Source organism: Somniosus microcephalus, chromosome 32 (assembly GCF_052327205.1).
Source record: "Somniosus microcephalus isolate GS21.2 chromosome 32, FLI_Smic_1.0, whole genome shotgun sequence".
Taxonomy (NCBI): domain Eukaryota; kingdom Metazoa; phylum Chordata; class Chondrichthyes; order Squaliformes; family Somniosidae; genus Somniosus; species Somniosus microcephalus.
Window position 1 is genome coordinate 32768669 of NC_141018.1, and position 25361 is coordinate 32794029.

The 25361-nt window shown below is 41.4% G+C and overlaps 1 protein-coding gene across 4 annotated transcripts in view; it reads right to left on the reverse strand.

Moving 5' to 3' along the window:
* Window positions 1-25361, reverse strand: part of scaper (S-phase cyclin A-associated protein in the ER) — a 339292-nt gene that overhangs the window by 252728 nt on the left and 61203 nt on the right. For 3 of the 4 annotated variants that reach the window (XM_085972324.1, XM_085972323.1, XM_085972325.1), the window contains exons 5-7: window positions 14969-15069; window positions 9322-9453; window positions 6046-6209 (exon numbers count right to left, since the gene is read on the reverse strand). In XM_085972324.1, coding sequence (XP_085828450.1) covers window positions 6046-6209; window positions 9322-9453; window positions 14969-15069 — 397 coding nt within the window. The other variant, XM_085972327.1, reaches the window with a different exon arrangement.

Genomic DNA, 25361 nt, shown 5'->3' on the forward strand with positions numbered 1-25361 from the left:
CCCCACTAGTCACTGCCTTCCACTCAGAAAAAGACCCGTTCATTCCAACTCTTTGCTTCCTGTCTGCCAACCAGTTTTCTATCCAAGTCAATACCTTACCCCCAATCCCAAGTGCTTTAACTTTGCACGCTAGTCTCTTATGCGGGACCTTATCGAAAGCCTTCTGAAAGTCCAAATACACCACATCCACTGGTTCTCCCTTATCTATTCTACCTGTTGTATCCTCAAAAAATTCCAGTAGATTAGTCAAGCACGATTTACCTTTTGTAAATCCATGTTGACTAGGATGTAGATTATCAGGCCTTGGGGATTTATCGGCCTTCAATCCCATCAATTTCCCTAACACCATTTCCCTACAAATACTGATTTCTTTCAGTTCCTCCCTCTCATCAGACCCTATGTTCCCCGACATCTCTGGGAGTTTATTTGTGTCCTCCTTTGTGAAGACAGAACCAAAGTATGTATTTAATTGGTCTGCCATGTCTTTGTTCCCCATTATAAATTCCCCTGATTCTGACTGCAAGGGACCTACGCTTGACTTCATCAATCTTTTTCGCTTCAGTTAACCACAAGGTGATAGTTGATATTGATGTATGGGATGGACCCTACCAACCAGGCAAAAGTGTAGTTGAAGAGCTAGCGGGGGGGGGGGAAGAAGAGCATGATATAAGGAGGTAGAAATAATGTTTAAAGCATACATCTCAATCTACAACATGTTAAAAGGAAGGAATTTGGATTGGTGCTTGGGACAGCAGCACAGCTTCCTCTAGGGCCAGCGGGTTGGCTGCTTTTGCCTGTTTGGAAGTCCTGTGTGCTGCTGCAGCACTGCTTAACGTCAGGAGATTCCCAATTAGAAGGACATTGGTATACACTATAAACAGCTATCAATCTATGAACAGTTGCACTCCAGCTGGAAGATTTTCAATTAAACTAGAAGTTTTTTCAATGTTAAGGGTAAAAATTGAATTGTTGGAAAGAAATATTCCAGATTGAGGTTTGAGAACCACACTGGAGGGGAAGGATTCCAGCCCTCTCCAATTGGAAACCCGATGCAAACACTTCATTCAATACTTCATGACTCACATTTCCAATGCAATTGGTTTACCCGAAGCAAAGGAACACACATACACTCGAGAGAAATGTTTCAGGGAATTTATCAAGGAAGCAAGTCCCACATGGCAACATAAGATCTTGGTCTTTTGTAGCCAATTATAACGTCTCCTTAAAAGTATATTAGAGTGCAAATCAATACTTAACGTATGACTAGTTCTGTTATATTTTGTTGGAATTCCCCAAACATCTCTTGAAATATCCATACATTTTTGTGTCGATTCATGCTAAGGATGCATTGAAACACAATTTTAATCTTTCTCAGTCTCCACTGAGTTTGACTAAATTTAGAGACAAAAACCACCCCCTCTGGTGCCTTCCTTTGGCTTTGCTAATCATCTCACTAAGTCTTGGGGAGGGGGATCTCAGAATTAGAGAGGTAAATACTCATCTCCAGCCCCAGTACCATATTGACCAACGCAGGCTAGCGTCAAAACCAACACGGTTTCAGCCATGGCTCAGTTGGTAGCACTCTCGCATCTGCAGGTTGTGGGTTAGGGTCTCCAACCCTCTAGGAATGGCTGGGAGCTTCCCGGAATCGAGGGTACCTCTTCTGAGCACTGCCGCCAGCAGCTCGGGAAATCAACTACTTAAATTTCTCGCCACCCCCACCACGTCACTAGCCGCTGTTACAACCTCAGCTTCGGCGACGTCACATAGAAACATAGAAACTAGGAGCAGGAGTAGGCCATTCGGCCCTTCGAGCCTGCTCCGCCATTCAACGAGATCATGGCTGATCATCCAAACCCTAGCACCCGGTCCCTACACCGACAGCCATCCCACCAAAGCCCTATCCCCGTAACCCAACGTATTTAATCCCCCCTAACACTAAGGGCCAATTTTTTATCATGGCCAATCAACCTAACCCGCACATCTTTGGACTGTGGGAGGAAACCGGAGCACCCGGAGGAAACCCACGCAAACACGGGGAGAATGTGCAAACTCCACACAGACAGTCACCCGAGGCCGGATTTGAACCCAGGTCCCTGGCGCTGTGAGGCAACAGTGCTAACCACTATGCCACCGTGCTGCCCTGACCACCACCGCAGAGAGCTGTGACCATGTACAGCACAGTCGGCAGGGGACTGGAGAGTTGGAAATCGGGAAGCTCAGGAATCGGGAAAGATGGAGACTGGTGAATGGGGGCTCAGGGTGAAAGATGGAAACTGGGGAATGGGGGCTCAGGGTGAAAGATGGAAACTGGGGAATGGGAGCAAGAGAGATGGAGATCGAAATTGGGGTCAGAGGGAAGGATGGAGATGAGAATGGGAATGGGCGTGGAAAGAGATGTGGAGACTGAGAAATTGGGGCTCGGGGGAGACGGGAACTAATGGTCGAGGGATTAGGGCTCAAGCGAGAGGGTGGAAATGATTTGGGAGTGGGGACCAGCATTTCCCACAGAGCCAGCAGCAGCAACTGCAAGGTAGTGAGTGAAAGTGGCACCGAGAGAGGAGCAGCCAGTAAAGGGGTGAGTAAAACCTGGGGACCTTACTGTGGGTAAATAGTGAAAGATTATTTCCATTGGTGGGTGAATGGGGAAGTATGGAACAGAAAACAAGGATTCTCACTGGAAGGAAGGGAGGGAAGAGGAAAGTTCTTGAACTGAGGGCTATTACATCGTGGGATACTTCACCACATGTGGTTATTGAGGTGGAAACTAAAACTTCATTTCCAAGAGAATGGGATATATATTTAAAAAGGAGGAATATAAAAAGATCTTGGGGCTGGGGGAGGGGGGGTAATGGTGAAATGGGGCTTACAGGAGAGAATGTAAGCCTTCCGAATGGCCTCCTCCTGTGCTATAATTTCTAGAATTCTATGAAAATCTACTTTTATTGAGCCCGATCGTTTGGAGTTCGACTTCAAACCCATCGTCAACACTTTCACCAAAGCATACAAGAGCATGGGCCTTACACTAAATATCCATAAGACAAAAGTCCTCTACCAACCTGCCCCCGCCAAACAGTACTGCTCCCCGATTATCAAAATCCACGACGAGGCCTTGGACAATATGGACCACTTTCCATACCTCGGGAGCCTACTGTCAACAAGGGCAGACGTCGACGACGAAGTCCAACACCGCCTTCAGTGTGCCAGTGCAGCCTTCGGTCAACTGAGGAAGAGAGTGTTTGAAGACCAGAACCTCAAACCCGGCACTAAGCTCATGGTCTACAGAGCAGTAGTGATACCCGCCCTCCTGTATGCTTCAGAGACATGGGCCATGTACAGCAGGCACCTCAAAGCACTGGAGAGTACCACCCTCAAAGCCTCCTTGAAAAAGTGCAACATCCCCACCAACACCTGGGAATCCCTGGCCCAAGACCGCACAAAGTGGGGGAGAAGCATCCGGGAAGGCGCCGAACACCTCGAGTCCCTTGGCCAGGAGCAAGCGGAAGCCAAGCGCAAACAGCAGAAGGAGCGCATGTCAACCCAAGCACTCAACCCACCCGCCCCTTCAACCACCGTCTGCCCCACCTGTGACAGAGACTGTAGGTCCCGCATTGGACTCATCAGCCACCTGAGAACTCATTTTTAGTGTGGAAGCAAGTCATCCTCGGTTCCGAGGGACTGCCTAAGAAGCAGCTATACTTATGGTTAATTAATATATAACATCTGTCAAGTTCAAATAACCACTAAATGAGTTCAACTCTTGATATAAAGACCTTTGAAAATATTCTAATTTATTTATCTTTGTTTTGTTTTGGTCTGTAGGCGGTGGAGATTGTACAATTTGCCCTCCGTCCTGAAGCGAATACACACTCCTTAATTCAAGTTCCTGCTGGCATAAAACAAGGTAAAAGCAAGATGGGAAGTAGAACACAACCCTGTTTGATTCCACTGGAGACAGGAAAAGGACTGGAAACTTCACCATCTTCAATGACTCCGGACAACATGCCCTCATGGGACTGGCGGGATCATCTGGATCAATAATTGAGAACAATTACTGCACAGGATTAATATTTGCAGCAGTATTAATGGCTGCCAATCCACGTGCGCTTGGACTGGACACAGCAAGTTCAGCGAGGTGAGGAAAGCTGAAATATTTGTTAGGATTTCTCTGTGCTTTTATTTGATAGAAAGGACAAATAAGAGGGAAGAATCTGGGCTCAGTCTACAAAAAGGTCAGTGTGGACAGAGCTCCGCCACCCTGTAACTATAATATAATTAGGTATTGGGCAGTACAAGCACAGTCCTGAGCCCAAGGTGCATGGACTCCCAGCACCAAGGTAGGAGGGATTGGCCTGCACTGCTGCATCTGAGAAAAGAGCTCCCAAAATTTCTAACAGCAATATTGAAATGATACTGAGTCATAGCTATCAGAGCCCATAGCAATGTCTCGATCATCTCCTTAATCCCCTTGGAGTCGCCACGTCACACACCACAGGTGGTTGTGGAGACACATGGGCTACCTGTTCCTAAGACCACCGATGCAGTACTAATAGCTGCTAGCAGATGAGCCAGAGCAGATATGGCGAAAGGGGCAACTCTCCCTCTAAGTTTCCCACTCCCCTTGGTCTGGTGCCCCGGTGCAGCTGAAATTAGGAACTCGGAAGGACATGGAGTTGAACTAGTGTGACACCAGTCTGTGAGTGTTCCAACAAGTCACTCTCCAACAAGTTTTGTTTGAAGTAACACTCCTCCGGTTTTTGATTTCGTCACTCTCTTAAAACAACACAGGCATGCTCATACATCTATATGCTCCATGCTTTATTTTTCAAAGCGGCAGCAATCATAATACTACCAGCAGTGAATTAGTAGCGGGAATTCTGGAACTGTCTACCCGCCAGTTTAAATTGGTATAGATCTAGGCAAAGGTTTCCAAACTAAGTCCGCAGGCTCTTGAGTATCTGCGAGGAGATCCCAGGGGATTCATAAGCTCGTCAGATTTCTGTCTGTCATCAAATTTCTGTATTTTTCTATATTTGTTGCTTCTAGTGCTCCATACTGACAAAAATAATGATTTTGCAATGAAAGCATGGTTTTCCTTTAGGTAACTGACCTGTCTTGTACAAGTTAGGACAAGGTCTCCCCAGAGTGTGTCACTATTTGCAAGGGATTCCCCCACACAAAAAAGTTTGAAGGTACTTGGCTGGACGGCAATTGGAAGGAATGAAGTCTGGTTGCTTACAGTAGCAAAAGATGTAGCGTTTCCTGGGCAAAAGTGGACTCTTTTTGTTAGCATAAATGTAATACCTGATTAAACTATCCATTCGATGAGAACTTACCCCTGTATCTAACTGGTGCTGACTGAAAATAGTAATAAGATTGTGCACAGGTACATAAAATATTGACAACAATTAGTATATTCCTGGAAAAAGATAAAAGTGAGGAGCAAATGAGAACTGGCTAAATATGAGGTGACACTATAAAGAGATGCAAATAATTGCAGTCCACTGTACAAGCAGGGGGAGGCCTTTCAGTTTATTGACAAATCACATCTCTTCTTTCCTCAGCTGTCAAACAGTTTGGTCAACAAACCAAATGCAGGGCTCTCTGAGGGGGGGGAACCAAACTGACATAATAAAACTCACTTAAAGCAAGGCTTTAATCAACTTGTTTCAGAACATGGCGATCTAGTTATACTTCACTAGTTCCTGTCTTACAAAATGTCCCTGGCAAGCTGGGCCCACGCCAGAGTATTTATACTCCTTGGACGGCGCCACCAGCTGGCCGTCCAGCATTATTTCATGAGTAGTTTCTTTATGATGATGAGGTTTATAACACAAACCACAATAAAAGTTACTTCACTTTGCACTCAACTCAAATTGTACCTCTATCACTCTACAAAATCCATGTATCAGTATAAAATATGATGAAAGGTCATCGAGCTGAAACGTTAACTCTTGTTTCTCTCTCCACAGATGCTGCCTGACCTGCTGAGTGTTTCCAGCATTTTTTTGTTTTTATTTTATATTGGAATAAAATGCGACTCACCGTTTGGGTGCAATCTGATCCGCTGTGAAGACTTCGGATAGTTGTTTCGGCTGTGATTTGGAGCCACGGTAATAGCTGTATTTGCCCGATTAGCTTTTACTTTGTCCGCCCAACTGACACCAGCTGGAGCGAGGCGAGCTGCGACCAAGACTGGAGGGGCTGCCCTAAATAGAAAATTAATTAGATTCAGATTCAAACCAGGAGGAGGAACAGTCACCAAAAAGGAAACAACTAATGGAGATAAAAAGGATCTGGGCACTATGGGTTCCCAGCTTAACTCGATATAGCCTGATTTCCCAATTGCCAATGTTCCTCAAACTGCTGCACTACATACAATACACAAGCACTTTCTCAGAGACAATCAAGGCACTAACCACACCAACACTAATCCACAAGAAACTCATAACCTCCTCAATAATCGACCAAGTATTTATCACTCAACCAACACCACTAAAAAGCATTTGTGGGACCTTGCTGTGCACAAATTGGATGCTGTGTTTGCCTACATTACAAAAGTGACTGCACTTCATTAAAGTACACTTCATTGTCTGAAGGACATGAAAGCCATTATATAAATTCATGCTCTTTCTTTAAATAGTCATCAATGTCCTGGCCTCCAGACTGATTACAGTAGCCCCTGAACTAGTCAACAGACCAAATAGACTTTATCCAGAGATGCCAATCAGGGGACAACACCAGGCAGCTATATGACTTGGTCGAAAACTGCATTAGTACCAAAACTCCTGCCCGAATGCTCTCACTTGATGCAGAGAAGACATTCAGCTTGATTGACTGAGACTTGCTCAAAATAATGGCCTTTGGAGAGACATTTGGAACTCTATCAGAATCCCTCTACTTACACCCCACTTCCTCAAAGTACACCCATAGCCACAACTCTCCCACATGCTCTGCAAGAGGTACCAGATGCGATGACTCCATTTCCCTCATATCATGCATGAGGAATGCATATCTTGGCCCAATAAAGGTTAGCATACTGCTCCGAATCCTTCACCTGTTCCAAATGCTCATTTCCCTAGTGCCTCAATGGCACTTGAGTCACAATGTAACGTCACTATTGGTGACACCAACAGCCATTTGTTTCCTGAACATAGTTGTACAAGCCAGCATGGTAGTGTTCCCATTGTTGGCCTGTATAGACCTTCCCCAAGTATCAGGGAAACTCCTCCAGTCAGTAATAAAGCTGCAGCAGGCAAATTTCAAATAACGGTGCACATTGTCTGCTGCAGCTGGTGCTGTGCCTGTGCCCTAAAATATATTAAAAGGGAGAGATTCCACAGCACTGGTAGCCAAGGATATTCCAAAATTCCTTTATACTGGAACTGTGCAGGCCCAAGTAATTCACTGCGTTGGCAGCAGTCACGTCCTTAAAATTAAGCCGCAGATTAAACTCCGGCTAAAAACCATTTACTTTTATATTCAGAAATGTTTTCTGAAGTGTATTATAGTTCGAGACTTTTAAAAATGCATTCTATTTTAAAATACAAGTGAACGGGTTACAAGATCCAATGGCAAATATGAAATGAGAAGACACGAGGTTTTAATATGTCGATATTTTTAGCACTGACTCTACCTTGTGCCAAGTCATCTGCGTGCTAAAACAGGTGATAGATGTGCACCTTCGCCGTTCATTAGTGCCCAACATAATTTTACTTTTGGACTCGAATGCTGCTCATTACCAACTAACCCAGTGAGGCAGAACACCTAAACCATAACACATGAAATATTGTTTTTCTTTACCTCAGCTGTTCTGTGTAGTGGATGCGGAGTTGCACTGCTGTTTGAAGTCCGTGTAAATGTGCATGTCAATATCAGTCCACATTTACAGTCCTCTTTGATAATCAATAGTCATTTCCGGAGGTATTCCCATTACAAAATAACACATGCACTGAACCAACTCCTCAGCAGTCTTCAACCACAATTAGATGTAAACATCCTTCAGTGGCAATGTGTTTAATAAATTAAAAGAAGCCCCGTGTAAGTGGCATTAAACAAAGGATCAAGCTGCCTGTATTAATCTGACTCGTACCTCTGGATTAATTTAATACAACTCAAAGATTGGCATTTACTGCAGGATAAAGGAAAACTAATCACATTTTTAGCACTGTATAATGCACTACATTCTGCATTTTGGGTAGATAACTAGATTTTAATTCGTTTTCTGTGAAGATAATTTTTTGTGCAATCGGAGGTCGGATTGAGTATTTTTCGACACAAACATTTTGCTCATTCAAAAAGCAGATATGCCATTTAAATTGAAATGAATGGTACAGTTCAAAAGTTTGCTTCAAAACAGCCTGTGACACGACATTTTTCCACCAATAAAGTAGTACGCGTTTCAGAGAGTGGTTCCCTCCCACAAGAAGAACAAGATCCACCTTCTTGGGATTTTTTTCCTTTTTATTATTGGCTAGAAACAGACAAGAAAATAACAGCTTCTTTTATTTTTTTTGAGAGAGTAATTTACATTGTGCCAATATGGCATTCACGTAAGGAGAGGCAAAATTTCATTACAATATTCGGGAGAACTTGGTGGAATCAATGGCACTGGGTCTGTTCCTAATTCATTTCAAGTCATGACAACATGCACTTGGCCAGAATACTGTCAGAGAAGATGCCTAGAATCAACATGCAGAACAACGCAATTACATAAAATAATCAGCTTGGCTCAACTGGTTACATTCTTGTATTGGAGTTGGAAGATTGGAGGTTCAAGTCCCCCCTCCAAGACTTGAGCATATTATATCTAAACTGCTGTCTTTTGGAAGAGACTTTGATGCAAAGCTCTGTCTGTCTGTTCAGGTGGACATCAAAATTCCATGGCACTATTTGAAGAGGAACAGGGGCTTCTCCCAGTGTCCTGGCTGATATTGCTTCCTCAACCAGCACCAAAAACGCATTACTTGGTCATTCATCTAGTTTGCTGTTTGTGAGATCTTGTTATGCACAAATTGGCTGCTGTGTTTGCCTAGATAACAGTAATTACATTTAAACGGTAATATATTAGGTGTGAAGCATTTTGGGATTTCCTGATGACATGATACGGTGTTATATAACTGCAGGTTCTTTACTTACCGGTAGAATGTACACCACGAAATGCAAACAAGTTTCCTTGAGGATTTCAGCAAACTCGTCTCAATCATTGGGCCAGAGAGTACAGCTGGCTTGTGTTCCGCAAACATGACCACAGGAAGGATGTATATTTTCTTCAGTTATCAACTCACAAAAAGCAAAACCCAAGTTAGAAACAACTCTTACGTGGTATTGGGTGCCCCAAAGTTTAAGCTCCTTCGAGCACTCGACGTGGTGCAAATTCTGTCTGCAGGCGGACTTGGCATAACATGTCGTCCTGGGGACATTTTCCTCACTTCCCAGGCCAGTGATGTGGGTCTGCAATAGACAGAGAACAAAAGTCAAGACTTGAAGGCATGCAGTACGTACGACACCTATACACACTTGGAGTACTGTGCTCGGTGCTAGTCTCCATATTACTAAAAGAATATAGAGGTTCTGGAGAAAGTGCAAAAAAGAATTACAAGGATGATACCAGAACTGAGAACTTATAACCATCAGGAACGATTGAACAGGCCGGGGCTCATTGCTCGAGAAAACAAAAGACTGGGCGGTGACCTGATAGAGGTCTTCAAAATTATTTAGGGTTTCGAGAGGATAATTGTAGGTAAGATGATTCTATTTGTGGTGAGAGACCAAAACTATAGAGAGGAGAGAGAGAGAGAGAGATAGAATAGAGAGAGAGAGATATAGAATAGAGAGATATAGAATAGAGAGATATAGAATAGAGAGATATAGAATAGAGATATAGAATAGAGAGATATAGAAGAGAGATATAGAATAGAGATATAGAATAGAGATATAGAATAGAGATATAGAATAGAGAGATATAGAAGAGAGATATAGAATAGAGAGCTATAGAATAGAGAGAGAGAATAGAGAGATATAGAATAGAGAGAGATATAGAATAGAGAGAGAGATATAGAATAGAGAGATATAGAATAGAGAGAGAGATATAGAATAGAGAGAGAGAGAGATAGAATAGAGAGATATAGAATAGAGATATAGAATAGAGAGATATAGAATAGAGATATAGAATAGAGATATAGAATAGAGATATAGAATAGAGAGAGAGAGATATAGAATAGATATAGAATAGAGAGATATAGAATAGAGAGAGATATAGAATAGAGAGAGAGAGATATAGAAGAGAGATAAAGAGATATAGAATAGAGAGATATAGAAGAGAGAGAGATATAGAATAGAGATATAGAATAGAGAGAGAGATATAGAATAGAGAGATATAGAATAGAGAGAGATATAGAATAGAGAGAGATATAGAATAGAGATATAGAATAGAGAGATATAGAACAGAGAGAGAGATATAGAATAGAGATATAGAATAGAGAATAGAGAGATATAGAATAGAGAGAGAGAGATATAGAAGAGAGATATAGAATAGAGAGATATAGAATAGAGAGAGAGATATAGAAGAGAGATATAGAATAGAGAGATATAGAAGAGAGATATAGAAGAGAGAGATATAGAATAGAGAGAGATAGAATAGAGATAGAATAGAGAGAGAGAGATATAGAATAGAGAGATATAGAATAGAGAGAGAGAGATATAGAATAGAGAGATATAGAATAGAGAGAGAGAGATATAGAATAGAGAGATATAGGAGAGATATAGAAGAGAGATATAGAAGAGAGAGATATAGAATAGAGAGAGATAGAATAGAGAGAGATAGAATAGAGATAGAATAGAGAGAGAGATATATAGAATAGAGAGATATAGAATAGAGATATAGAATAGAGAGATATAGGAGAGATATAGAAGAGAGATATAGAATAGAGAGATATAGAATAGAGAGAGATATAGAATAGAGAGAGATAGAATAGAGAGATATAGAATAGAGAGATATAGAAGAGAGATATAGAATAGAGAGATAGAATAGAGAGATAGAATAGAGATAGAATAGAGAGAGATAGAATAGAGAGAGAGATATAGAATAGAGAGATATAGAATAGAGAGATATAGAATAGAGATATAGAATAGAGAGATATAGAATAGAGATATAGAATAGAGATATAGAATAGAGATATAGAATAGAGAGAGAGAGATATAGAATAGAGAGAGAGAGATATAGAAGAGAGATATAGAAGAGAGATATAGAAGAGAGATATAGGAGAGATATAGAATAGAGAGATATAGAATAGAGATATAGAATAGAGAGAGAGATATAGAATAGAGATATAGAATAGAGAGAGAGAATAGAGAGATATAGAAGAGAGAGAGATATAGAATAGAGAGAGAGATATAGAATAGAGAGAGAGAGATATAGAAGAGAGATATAGAAGAGATATAGAATAGAGAGAGAGAGATATAGAATAGAGAGATATAGAATAGAGAGAGAGAATAGAGATATAGAATAGAGATATAGAATAGAGATATAGAAGAGATATAGAATAGAGAGAGATATAGAATAGAGAGATATAGAATAGAGAGATATAGAATAGAGAGATATAGAATAGAGAGATATAGAATAGAGAGATATAGAATAGAGATATAGAATAGAGAGATATAGAATAGAGAGAGAGAGATATAGAATAGAGATATAGAATAGAGAGAGAGAATAGAGAGAGAGAGATATAGAATAGAGAGATATAGAATAGAGATATAGAAGAGATATAGAATAGAGAGAGATATAGAATAGAGAGATATAGAATAGAGAGATATAGAATAGAGATATAGAATAGAGAGAGAGAGATATAGAATAGAGATATATAGAATAGAGAGATAGAATAGAGAGATATAGAATAGAGAGAGAGAGATATAGAAGAGAGAGATAGAATAGAGAGATATAGAATAGAGGGATATAGAATAGAGAGATAGAATAGAGAGATATAGAATAGAGAGAGAGAGATATAGAATAGAGAGATATAGAATAGAGAGAGAGATATAGAATAGAGAGAGAGATATAGAATAGAGAGATATAGAAGAGATATAGAATAGAGAGATATAGAAGAGAGATATAGAATAGAGATATAGAATAGAGAGATATAGAATAGAGAGAGAGATATATAGAATAGAGAGAGATAGAATAGAGAGATATAGAATAGAGGGATATAGAATAGAGAGATAGAATAGAGAGATATAGAATAGAGAGATATAGAATAGAGAGAGAGAGAGATAGAAGAGAGATATAGAATAGAGAGAGAGAATAGAGAGATAGAATAGAGAGAGAGATATAGAATAGAGATATAGAATAGAGATATAGAATAGAGATATAGAATAGAGATATAGAATAGAGATATAGAATAGAGAGATATAGAATAGAGAGAGAGAGATATAGGAGAGATATAGAATAGAGAGAGATAGAATAGAGAGAGAGAGATATAGAATAGAGAGATATAGAAGAGAGAGATAGAATAGAGAGAGAGAGATATAGAATAGAGAGATATAGAATAGAGAGAGAGAGATATAGAATAGAGATATAGGAGAGATATAGAAGAGAGATATAGAAGAGAGAGATATAGAATAGAGAGAGATAGAATAGAGAGATATAGAATAGAGAGAGAGAGATATAGAATAGAGAGAGATATAGAATAGAGAGATATAGGAGAGATATAGAAGAGAGATATAGAATAGAGAGATATAGAATAGAGAGATATAGAATAGAGAGAGATATAGAATAGAGAGAGATAGAATAGAGAGATATAGAAGAGATATAGAATAGAAAGGTATAGAATAGAGATATAGAATAGAGATATAGAAGAGAGAGAGATATAGAATAGAGAGAGATATAGAATAGAGATATAGAATAGAGATATATAGAATAGAGAGAGATATAGAATAGAGATATAGAATAGAGATATAGAATAGAGATATAGAATAGAGATATAGAAGAGATATAGAAGAGATATAGAATAGAGAGATATAGAATAGAGAGATATAGAATAGAGAGAGAGATATAGAATAGAGAGATATAGAAGAGAGATATAGGAGAGATATAGAATAGAGATATAGAATAGAGAGAGATAGAATAGAGAGAGAGAGATATAGAATAGAGAGATATAGAATAGAGAGAGATAGAATAGAGAGAGATAGAATAGAGAGATATAGAATAGAGAGATATAGAATAGAGAGAGATAGTAGATAGATAGATAGAGATAGATAGATAGAAGAGAGAGAGAGAGAGAGAGAGAGAGAGAGAGTCACTAATAAATCTAATAAGGAATTCAGGAGAAACTTCTTTACTCAAGATAGTGGTTAGAATGTGGAATTTGCTACCATGGAGTAAGTTCATATTTAAGGGGAAGCTAGAGAAGTACAAGAGGGAGAAAGGAATAGAAGGTTATGTTGATAGGGCGAGATGAAGTACGGTGGGAGGAGGCTCATGTGGGGCATAAACACCGGTATAGACCCGTTGAGCCAAATGGCCGGTTTCTGTGCTGTAAATACTATATAATAGTATGTATACAATTTCATGTAACGACAACTCCACTCCAAAAGCATGTTGATATCATGCATCAGGGGAACAGACAACACCTACAGCAACAATAAATTGATCTGAAGTAAGATATTGCTGATATGGACAATAGTTATGAAAATTTCCACTACAGCTTATCAAAGTCCAAAAACTGATGTGTTTGAGAACTATCCCGTTTCTTCATTCTTTAACCATTTTAATTTCCTCTTCAATTTTTTTTATTTCAAAAAACATACAAGCAATGAGTACATTTTCTTCAGTGCTCTCTGAACTCCCCTTTATTGAAACCTAACTCAGAATGTAGCCTAAGCCAAGTAAAGATGCCAATTCCTAATACCCCAATTGATCTGGATCTGAAAAAAATAATATTTCACCCCAAAACACCACAGTGTGTAACAATTGGGTACACATCATAACTCAGAACGATGAATCTGCACAAGGAAAATTATTAAATTGAAGATTGTCTCCTACCAAATTGCAGGTACATTCATTTAAAAATACAGGTTGAGCGTCCTGAATCCGGCAACCTCGGGACCGAGGCCGAACCGGTTTTCGTGTTTTTCCGGACTTCGGAACGTGTTTCTGATGTCCGAAGTCCGGAAATATCGCAACCTGGGCTCGGGCATTTCCGGACTTCGGACATCAGGAACACGTTCCGAAGTCCGGAAATGCCTGGGCCGCTCCCGCGTAGCGCTGACGCGTTTCTCCGCCCCCCCCTCCCCTTCTGTTAAAGGGGAGGGACGCTGCGAGCTCTGCAGAGCATCCGATGGCCCACACTAGGCCACCAGGGCGGCGTGGTGCCGCAGCCGCAGCCTGGCGGAAACACTTAGTGGAGCTGTGCAGATTAAGGAGGATAAAACACACTAAAGTTTTATTGCATCACTCGCATTTTTCATAAGATTTTTCAAAAAAAGACAACAAAAGTTAATGGCTTTTTGAAGCACAGGTTGAGCGTCCAAAATCCGGAGTTCCGGATTCCAGAACATTTTACGGATTCCGGATGACCCTGCCACCAATCATCCCGGATCTCCGGATTTTGGACGCTCAACCTGTAGTATATTATATATACTGTGTACCAAAAGTACTCTTTGTTCTTCAATGCTTAACTGTAGTCATCTGAACTGCTACATAATCCTAAATACGACAAAGTGTCTGCAGAATTGCCTCTCAGTCTGTCTATCTTCCAATGTCTTATGTTTTAAAATTGCTTGCAACAGGTTGCCTAGCATCAGATATTTTGCTGGCATCATGAGGTTCCTCTCCAATGCCTCCATCCCCATACATGTTGTCACAGCCCATCCTTCTTTAGAACATTTAGGATTGGGCGTCAGTTCGACAGAACGCAGATCTCCCATTTCAATAATTACGTTCAAGTGTCTAATGTCCGCTGTAGTGCACTACCTGTTCTGCGCATCTGTCTTCTCCAACTTTTCCTGCAGCTGGAGCCAATCTATCAATGCCTTGAAATCTCGCACGTAGTTATCCAGCATCATCAGCACCTCCTGAGAAAAGAAATTCATTACAGTTGGGTTGCAAGTAATGCTTCCTGCATGCCTCTCCTCTCCCACAGAACATAAGCAGCGCTGATTTATGATCAGAGAGTAACTCCCTCTACTCTGCCACAAGAATGTGGCTATTTTACCAGTGAGAGCCCAACAGTTGTCAGACTGTTCAATCCGTTGGCTATTTCACTCTGAATTAAGTAACTAATTGAATAAAACGCAAAGGAAATGGTTGGAAAGTGCTGGAGCTCTATTACCCAGACAATAGAGTCTTGTTTTGAAACTGTGCTATTTATAGTCACGAGGCTGATGCCTTTTTTACTTATTTGCTCATGTATTTAAATTAACGCCAACATATTTCTGTTTCATAGTTTGAATTTTCTTTTCTTTTAAAGGTTTCGTAGGCTGAAAATGTTCATGCTCTGTCCATATGAACTGTGAAACATACCGAGCAGTACGGTTATAGATTTTGTATTCACATCTCTTTAAACCCTTCGCCACACTCGTCTTCAACAATAAGTGCGAGGAAGTCATGGATTTCTTTGTCACCAAGATTGAGACCCTCCGTTCAGCTGCCTCTGCTGCATCCTTCCCTTCCCCACCAACTTGTGCTTCCCCTAATCCCTGTCCTAGCCCTGAACTCGCAACTTTCTCTAGTTTCCCTCTATATCCCATCATGCCCTCTCCAAGCTCATCTTGTCCACGAGACCCCTCCTCCTGTGCTCTCGAGCCTATTCCCACTAAACTGCTGACCACCCAACCTCTCCTCCTGGGCCCCGTGCTAGCTGACATTATAAATAGTTCCCGCTCCTCCAATACTATCCTTCTCGCTTTTAAATCTGCCATCACCCCTCTCCTAAAAAAGACCCCACCCTTTATCTCGCTGTCCTTGCAAACTACTGCCCTATCTCCAACCTCTCTTTCCTCTCCGAAGTCCTTGAATGTGTTGTTGCCTCCCAAATCCGTGCTCATCTTTCCCCTAATTCCATGTTCGAACCTCTCCAATCAGGTTTCCACCCCTGCCACAGCAATGAAACGGTCTTATCAAAGTCACAAATGACATCCTATGGAACTGTGATCGTGGTTCACTATCCCTCCACATCCTTCTCGACCTGCCTTTGACACTGATCACCATATTTTCCACCAATTTCTCTCCTCCGTTGTCCAGCTGAGTGGGACTGCCCTCGCCTGGTTCCACTCTTACCTATTCAGTTGTAGCCAGTGAATCTCCTGCAATGGCTTATTTGCACCCCTCCCCAAACACACTGTTGCCTCTGGAGTCCCCCAAGGATCAATCCTTTGTCCCCTCCTATTTCTCGTCTACATACTGTCCCTCGGTGAAAAACATAACGTCAGGTTCCACCCAACACTACCTCACCAACACCTCGCTCGACCCCTCTATTGCCTATGTTGCCAGATTGCTTGTCCAACATCCAATCCTGGATGAACCACAATTTCTTCCAATTAAACATTAGCAAGACCGAAGCTATTGCCTTTGGCTCCTACCACAAAATCCGTTCCCTCGCCACCGATTCCATCCCTCTCCCTGGCCACCATCGCAGGCTGAATCAGACGGTTTGCAAACTCGGTGTCCTACTTGATCTCTGTAACATAACCCGTCCCTACCCCAGCCTCAACTCACCTGCTGCTGAAACCCTCACCAATGCTTGCGTTAGCACCCCAGACACGACTATTCAATGCTCTCTTGTCCATCGTCCTATCTTCCACCGTCCACAAACTTGAGCTCATCCAAGACTCTGCTGCCTGTATCCTAAAGCACACCAAGTATCGCCCCTTTTCCCACTGACCTACATTGGCTGCCAACCCACCAACACCTTGATTTTAAAATTCTCATCCTAGTGTTCAAATCCCGCCATGGCCTCACCCCACCCTATTTCTGTAACGTCCTCCAATCCTACAATGGTCCATAAACTCTGCGCTCCTCCAACTCTGGCCTCTTGTGCATCCCCCCACTCCCTTTGCCCCACCATTGGCGGCCGTGCCTTCGGCCGTCTAGCCCCTAAACTCTAGAATTCTCTCCCTAAACCTCCCCTCCTCTACCTCTCACTCCTCTTTTAAGACCCTCTTTAAAACCTACCTTTTTTAAGACCAGACTTTTTTTTGTCTGATTACACTTCTGTGAAGTGCCTTGAGAGGTTTACCTACGTTAAGGGTGCTATATAAAAGCAAGTTGTTGTTGTTAATCTTCTCTGTATCGTTCCAATTTTAGTATAACAGTTCCACTTTGTCCAACACCATTTCCTTCTGTGGGGGGAACCAAATCCTTGACAATCTGAAACCTGCATATCTCCCTCTCTACTGTAGTAAGTTAGCATAGTCCTCGTCTAAAACTGAACTCTGACCATGGTAAACTGTTTGATATTTTCTGCTTCCTAGATTGACATGAGGTGTAGAAAACATCCTACCTAAATATCAGCAAACACTAAACCCACGTTGTGCTGACTAAAACTGTGATGTACAGTGTGGCAGAAAGAGTAATTTACAATGCATACAACTATGATGAATCTTTAAGAGTCCATTGCTCTTCCTGCTCCTTTTGACAAGCTCTTGAAATAACGCAGTCTTGTGTCGTATGCAAGTAATTGCTTAGTTTTATGAGCCCCAGATGTATATTGGCCAAATACAGAAATGAGCCAGCCCTTGGACCTTTATCCAACTTATCTCCTTTGATGTAAAAGCATATCTTTAAAGATTGCCTTCAGCACCCAACTTTGACAAGTATCCAAAACACACACAACTGACAAGGCCACAATGGTCTTATGAAACCAAACAAACAATGAGTTATATTTTGGAAGGCTAACACAAGACAATGGTTGGAAACAACTTTCCCATAAAATATCAATCTTAAACTACCTGTAGACAACCATTAACTGTGACAGGATACGATATTTTACATTGCTAAGAACAATCTGTTACCTTTCAAAGAGAGTGAACTGGTTGTGCGGATTTAGAAAGGCGTGCTGGGTCCCCTTGAAGTACAAACAATCCACTCTGCTGAATGCTGCTGGTGGATTTCTTTAAAATTAAACCAACACAAATTCCCAAATGCAAAATGCTTACAAACTTGACGTTGTGTCTGGAGAGCGCATCTTGAGGTATATAACAGTGGGTGAAGAGATGTTGGTTATAGTCTGTCACTAGAAGTGGCAACAATTTGAAGTTATGAGTTAAGGTCATCACACAAGAGGCATATTGGCTCAACACTAAAAGATACTGATTTAAGTGTAACTTTTCCATGAGTATTTTGGTACGAATATGTTAACCATCCCAGCAGCAACACTGTACCTTTAATTTTAACAGCGGTCCCAGTATCTGAACACAAACTCTACTGTATGTTTACTTTAGATACCAACCTGCATTCTGATATTTACAATCAGTGATTGATGCCCCAGCGGCAGCCATCTGGATCTCCTCCGCGTGATTTGTTTATAACTGGCACGTCTCTTAAAACAAAACCGCGGTTGCTGACAAACATGACAACTGTTAGCTTAAAGTCAGGTTCAACAGGTTGAATGACAGCCAAAAAAAAAATCTCAAAATAGATCATTAGTGCTGCCCTTCTGAATGACGAGGCAAATTTCACACACACACACAGTACAATCAAAGACGGCAAACCAACCAGCCAACAAAAAAAAACATAATTTGAATTTGCGTTCACTTTTCTGTATACAGTTTCTTCATAACTGCATTATAGAACTGTTGGATTTTCCAGTCGCCTTCCTGCATGGTTCCAAAGGATTCAGTAAAGTTATTTGGAGACGCCAGCTATGATTGTTGCTGTTCACAAACTACCTAAAAACCTAATGTCTTTGGTGCAAATCGTTCCAGCTGCAACTTTATCCTGCTCTTGTTCTGAAGCTAGTCTTCAAATATTCCAACATAATGAAATACACACCACATCTGCTGTTCACCAATCTTCTTCCTTTTTGCTAGATCTTCCTAAAGAGACACCTCAGACACATTGCCCAACCCCTATCCTTGGTCATATTTCTCTCCCTTAAGGTCTGCTGCCCTGTGCCATGGCCAAGAGGATAGGACCCAATTTGCTCCACGGCCTCTGTCTCCAATCTATTGAAATCAATAAGTAACTCTGCAACAGTTAACAGCAACGACTGCGATTCTTTCTTCCCCCAGAGATGATGCAACAACCTCAACAGAAACAATATTAAAAGAATATCACTTCTGCTATTTGACCATCTCCTGTTCGCCACTTAAGCACTTTACAGATGTGTCTGTATGCGTGCATGTGTTTTTTATTTTTGTGTTGGGTGTTTTTCTGTTTTTAACATCAGAACCTAAGAAATAGGAGCAGGAGTCGGCCATACGGCCCCTCGAGCCTGCTCCACCATTCAATAAGATCATGGCTGATCATCGACCTCAACTCCACTTTCCCGCCCGATCCCCATATCCCTTTTTCTGTGTGTGTGGGTATATATTTTTTTATAAATAGCTACCAGTTCTGAGGAAGGGTCTATACCTGAAACGTTAACTTGCCTGTTGTCTCCACAGATGCTGCCTGACCTGCTGAATCTTTCCAGCATTGTCTGCTTTTGTTTTTAATATTACAGTATAAGAATGCCTGTTATTCTCACTTGCTCCGGAGATGGCACTGTAACAGAAGAACATAATGGGCTGTATTTTGCAAACCCCAAGGGTGCGCACATGCCCGTAGGGGTCGCACAAGTTCCCGGTTTAGGCATGCGAAGCGCATGCGCTGAAACCCAGCACTTGCGATCTGTCAAGAATTCTCGACAGAGCCTCCGCATCTGCGGGAGATGGGCCTCTGCAGGTGGAGAGTTGCGCTATTTGCACAACTTCCGCCCGCTGAATGCCTGCCAAATTCTTACGCCTGGTAATATGGCCTGCTTTTACCAGCATAAGAGTTCTAAAAAATAGAAAAATAAAATTTTATCACTTATTTATAAATTAAAAACACTCTTCAAAAAGGTAAGTTTATTTTTAGCCCGGTAAAAACATTAAATTTTTCTTCAAAAAATTAAATTTTTGTTTAAAATATTTAATTAAATGGCATTTTAATTCATTTTAAATATGTAATTTAAAATTTTTTTTATTTCATGTGTTCGTGCTTTATTTTTTTAAGTGATCCCCACTCATACGTACAGAACTGTTAAAAGTATGAATGGGGATTCCCTTATTTTATTGGTTGGGCCAGCCCACGTGATCCCAGCAGCGCCTATGAACCGCTTGCGCCCCTGGGATACGTGGGGCTCTGCCCGCGCGGACCCGGAGAAGCCCAGGATTGCAAGCCTCTGTACCTCCCGGGCCACCAGGTAGTTTCGTAGACATTTTGCTGGTCGGAGGCGTCCATTTGCGGGAAGCCTCCGATTGCAAATGTTGGCCCAATAAATAGGAGAGGAGTAGGCCATTTGACCCTGCTCCGTGATTCAAGAAGATCATGGCTGATCTTCTACCTCATCTCCACTTTCCTGCACTATCCCCATATCCCTTGATTCCCTTAATATTCAAAAATCTATCGATCTCTGTCTTGAATATACTCAACGACTGAGCCTCCACAGCCCTCTGGGGTAGAGAATTCCAAAGATTCACCACCCTCTGAGTGAAGAAATTTCTCCTCATCTCAGTCCTAAATGGCCGACCCCTTATTCCGAGACTGTGACCCCTGGTTCTAGACTCCCCAGCCAGGGGAAACAGCCTCTCAGCATCTACCCTGTCAAGCCCTGTAAGAATTTTGTATGTTTCAATGAGATCACCTCTCATTCTTCTAAACTCCAGAGAATATCGGCCTAGTTTACTCAATCTCTCCTCATAGGACAATCCCCCCATCCCAGGAACCAGCCTGGTGAACCTTCGTTGCACTCCCTCTATGGCAAGTATATCCTTCCTTAGGTAAGGAGACCAAAACTGTACACAATACTCCAGGTGTGGTCTCACCAGGGCCCTATATAATTGCAGTAAGATGTCATTACTCTTATACTCAAATCCTCTTATAATAAAGGCCAACATACCATTTGCTTTCCTAATTGCTTGCTGCAACTGCATGTTAACTTTGTGATTCATGTACAAGGACACCCAGGTCCCTCTGAATACCAACATTTACCAATCTCTCACCATTTAAAAAATACTCTGCTTTTCTATTTTTCCTACTAAAGTGGATAACTTCACATTTCTCCACATTATATTCCATTTGCCATGTTCTTGCCCACTCACTTAGCCTGTCTATATCCCCTTGAGGCCTCCTTGCATCCTCCTCACAACTTACATTCCCACCCAGCTTTGTATCATCAGCAAACTTGGATATATTACATTTGATCCCCTCATCCAAATCATTGATGTAGATTGTGAATAGCTGAGGCCCAAGCACTGATCCTTGCGGTACCCCACTAGTAACTTCTCTAGTCCCTTTACAACAAACAGCTTGAAAAAAAACACTTCCTCTGACCAACTGTGCACAAGACTGCAGAAGATTCACTAGTAAACCATAATAATCATGGCAAGTAATAAATCTGGGCAGTTTTATTTCAAGGAAAAACATTATAAATTTCAGCATATTCGTAAGTTATTGTACATATCAATATCAAGTGTATACTTGCAATTAATATTTATACCTTGGCGAACAGCTAAATGCATGTTTCCTTGCCCTCTATTTAAAGGTACACCATTAGCACCTTATAACTCCTTTATATTGCAGAATTTAATCACATCTAGTAAAATCTATTCCGTAATAGTCTGCGTGCAGAAGAGAAACTGTCCCACTTACATTATGGGATGGATTGCACAGCACCGACTGCAACACACAAACCAATTACACACATTTCTGGCTATGGACCTTCAATGTCTGGAGAAGCCACATGGTTCACCTCCAAGGACGAGCTGAGCACCTGGTCCGCCTGCAGATGGAAAAAACTGCAGGCAGCCTTGTTGGCAACAGAGTTCATATCTGCCTTCTTGCTTTGACTATAGCGCAGCCACTGAAGTCACAGGTTTCATCAGCAGCAATATATTAAAGAATTTGCTGATTACTGGCTGAAAAGAAAGAACTGCATTTATATAGCGCCTTGCATGTGCTCAGGGCATCCCTAAGCACTTTACAGATAAGGATTTACTTTTCTTTTGTCGGGAAATGTAACAGCCAAGCTTTTGCATAGTGAGATCCCACAAACAGCAATGAGATGAAACTGTTTCTGGTGGTGTTGGTGGAGAGATAAATGTTGCCCGGGACACTGATAGAACTCCCTGCTCTTATTCAAAAAAAGTGCCAGGGAATCTTTTATATCCACAAGTAAATGGAGCTTCAGTTTAACATCTCGGCTGAAAGATGACATCTTCGAAAATGCAACACTCCCTCAGTACTGCACTGGAGTGCCAGCCTTAGATATATGCTCAAGTCCTGGAATATGGCTTAAGCCCACAACCTTCTGACTTAGTGCTACCATGGAGCCAAGCTGACACTTTATACTGTAATGTAATGAGGGCATTAATAGAGTGTTATATTTGTGGGAAAAATACTTCTGTGCCCATATTCATTTTTTGTACAAGCAAATTTTTTGATTAGTTTCGCAATTAAGTTATCAAGGTCTGAGGGATGATGTCCCTTTGCTTAACCTTAGCTTCCAGAAAACCTGTGCAGTTCTGGTCGCCATATTATAAAAAGGATATCGAGGCACTGGAGAGAGTGCAAAAAAGATTTACAATGATGATGCTAGACTGCGAGGGTACACCTATCAGGAAAGGATGAACAGACTGGGTCTCGTTTCTCTTGAAAAGAGAAGGCTGAGGGGTAACTTAAAAGGTCTTTCAAATTATGAAAGGTTTTGATAGACTAGACACAGAGAGAGTGTTTCCACTTGTGGGGGAAGAGCAAAACTAGAGGCCATCAATATAAGATAGTCACCAAGAAATCCAATAGGGAATTCAGGAGAAACTTCTTTACCCAGAGAGTGGTGAGAATGTGGAACTCGCTACCAGAGGGAGTGGTTGAGGCGAATAGGATAAATGCATTTAAGGGGAGGCTAGATAAGCATATGAGGGAGAAGGGAATAGAGGGCTATGCTGATAGAGTTGGATGAGGAAGCATGGGAGGTGGCTCGAGTGGAGTGCTGGCATGGACTGGATGGGCCGAATGGCCTGTTTCTGTGTTGTATGTTCTATGTAATTCTAAGTAACCTTTTCCGTCTCCAGCTACTCACTCCTTTAAACCAGTGTTGAGCTAAAACTAAGCTAAGAAAGTCACGTTTCAGCACCTAGCCTTTAAAATATCATGAAGGCAGGTGTGATAATATATATTAAAATACAGACGGGGTATTTTTCCCCCCCAAGAATGCTCAAGGAAAAAGCCATTGTCCAACTTTACTCTGAAGCATTCTTTAACATGTAGAAAAATGGCATGCTGATTACTGCACCCTAGCAGCCTTGTAGTATTTGATTCAGCTCCGTGTTATCTGCTCTAATCAGAGCACCTCCAAGCACCAGTAACCTGAGGCTTGTTTTGTGAACAAGGGAACACAAACAAGACAAGCAGCTGGAGTGGCCCCCGTACTCGTTGGTGCGCATCTTTCCCCTTGCAGTGATGAAGGCCATTTTGTCAGGCAGGAGAGCGGAGAACAAAAGTGGCTCTGAAAACACCGTTACAGACAGGCAGATAACAAAGTATAGATGTTCAGCTAAAATTACCAATTAGTTTACCAATTGGCTGCAACGGATTCGATTGGTTTGTAATTAATTCTAGTTACTGGCGCATACAGCAGGATGGTTGGCGCCAACCCTTTGTCCCGCTGACACACAATACCAGTGCACAGGACCCAAGGGTCCTGGACATCAATACCTCGCTCTGCCTCACCTACAGCAGCCGGTGCAGAAGATATACCCTGTGGTGCTGAAATAGTGGAACGTTCTGCTGCATGAGAAGGCGCTGACAAGAAAGGAACCTTTATGGGCTAAGCTGTGTAAGAGCAAGCTTCATGCTAAAATAAACTGCACTGGATTGAGAGACAGGTTTTCTTGTGTATGAAGGGGATTTATTTTCTGAAGGTCAAGCCTGCCACACAGAAGCAACACTGAAATACAACTTTCAGACAAATCATCATCCACTAGGACATTCTTTTACCTAGAAAATTGAGCATTCTTTTCATTGGAAATGTACTGTGAATACGAGACAAACAGCAACTTCATTCATAACAAACTGTACAGCACAAGTAACACACACCAAGGTTGTCTTGAGATGGTACAAGAGTCCATTGCAGGTACAGTTCTTTTGCAAAGTACAGTAGAATTGCAGAAGCATGTTTGCTTTGACAATGACACCTTTGCAAAAAGACAAGATAATTGCATGTTATTGCTCATCATTTCTAACAGTTTCCTAATCTAGTTCAGAGATAGTTTATTAAAGGGTTGTATGTGTGCTATATCATATAGCAAAGAACTACCACAAAGAATCACTTTATGATATTATAATTTAGATTTTTTTTAAAGGAACTTTCATTGATGTTATAGCATTTTAGGTGGACCAATATATTCTTTCATCCTTTGTTTACTGCATATATATTGGAAGAATCTTACATTGTTATGCGAGATAGTCTCAGCAATCTTACATTCAATGTTGCTTTAGGCTTCCCATTACTCTTTTAAACCTGATTTCGGCTGTCTGTATAACTTACCTCATCGCCTAGAACTACATAGAAATTACAACATGGAAACAGGCCATTCGGCCCATCCAGTGTTGATGTTCGTCATCCACAAACGCAGCAGTCCGAATCCCATTTGCCTGTCCTATTCCTGTATCTCTTTATCCACTTTCCCTTCAACCACCTATTGCTAAATGTTAGCATGATCTTGGCTTCAATCACTAACTCCCGTATTGCCTCACAACCCACTGCATAAAGAAGGTTTTCCTATTCTCGGTTCTAAATCTCTTACTTTTAATCTTGTGTCTATGTCTCCTTATTCTGGATCCTTCACTCACTGGAGACGGTCTGTTTTCATCTACTATGTCCCATCCCTTCAGAATTTTAAACACATCTATCAAGTCACTCTGTTCTAATAAAAAAAATAACCTAGTAGATTCCTTGTATGTTTCAAAAGTCTTGTTTTCACCCAATACTATTCTTTGCATCACTAACTCAATCATATGCTTGTAATTTGGAATGGCCCCCCAGATTCTCACCAACTTCTACTGGTGCACCATCGAGAGTATCCTGTCCGGCTGCATCACTACCTGGTATGGCAACTGCACCGCCACAGACCGCAAGGCTCTACAGATGGTAGTGAAAGCTGCACAACACACTATAGGAATT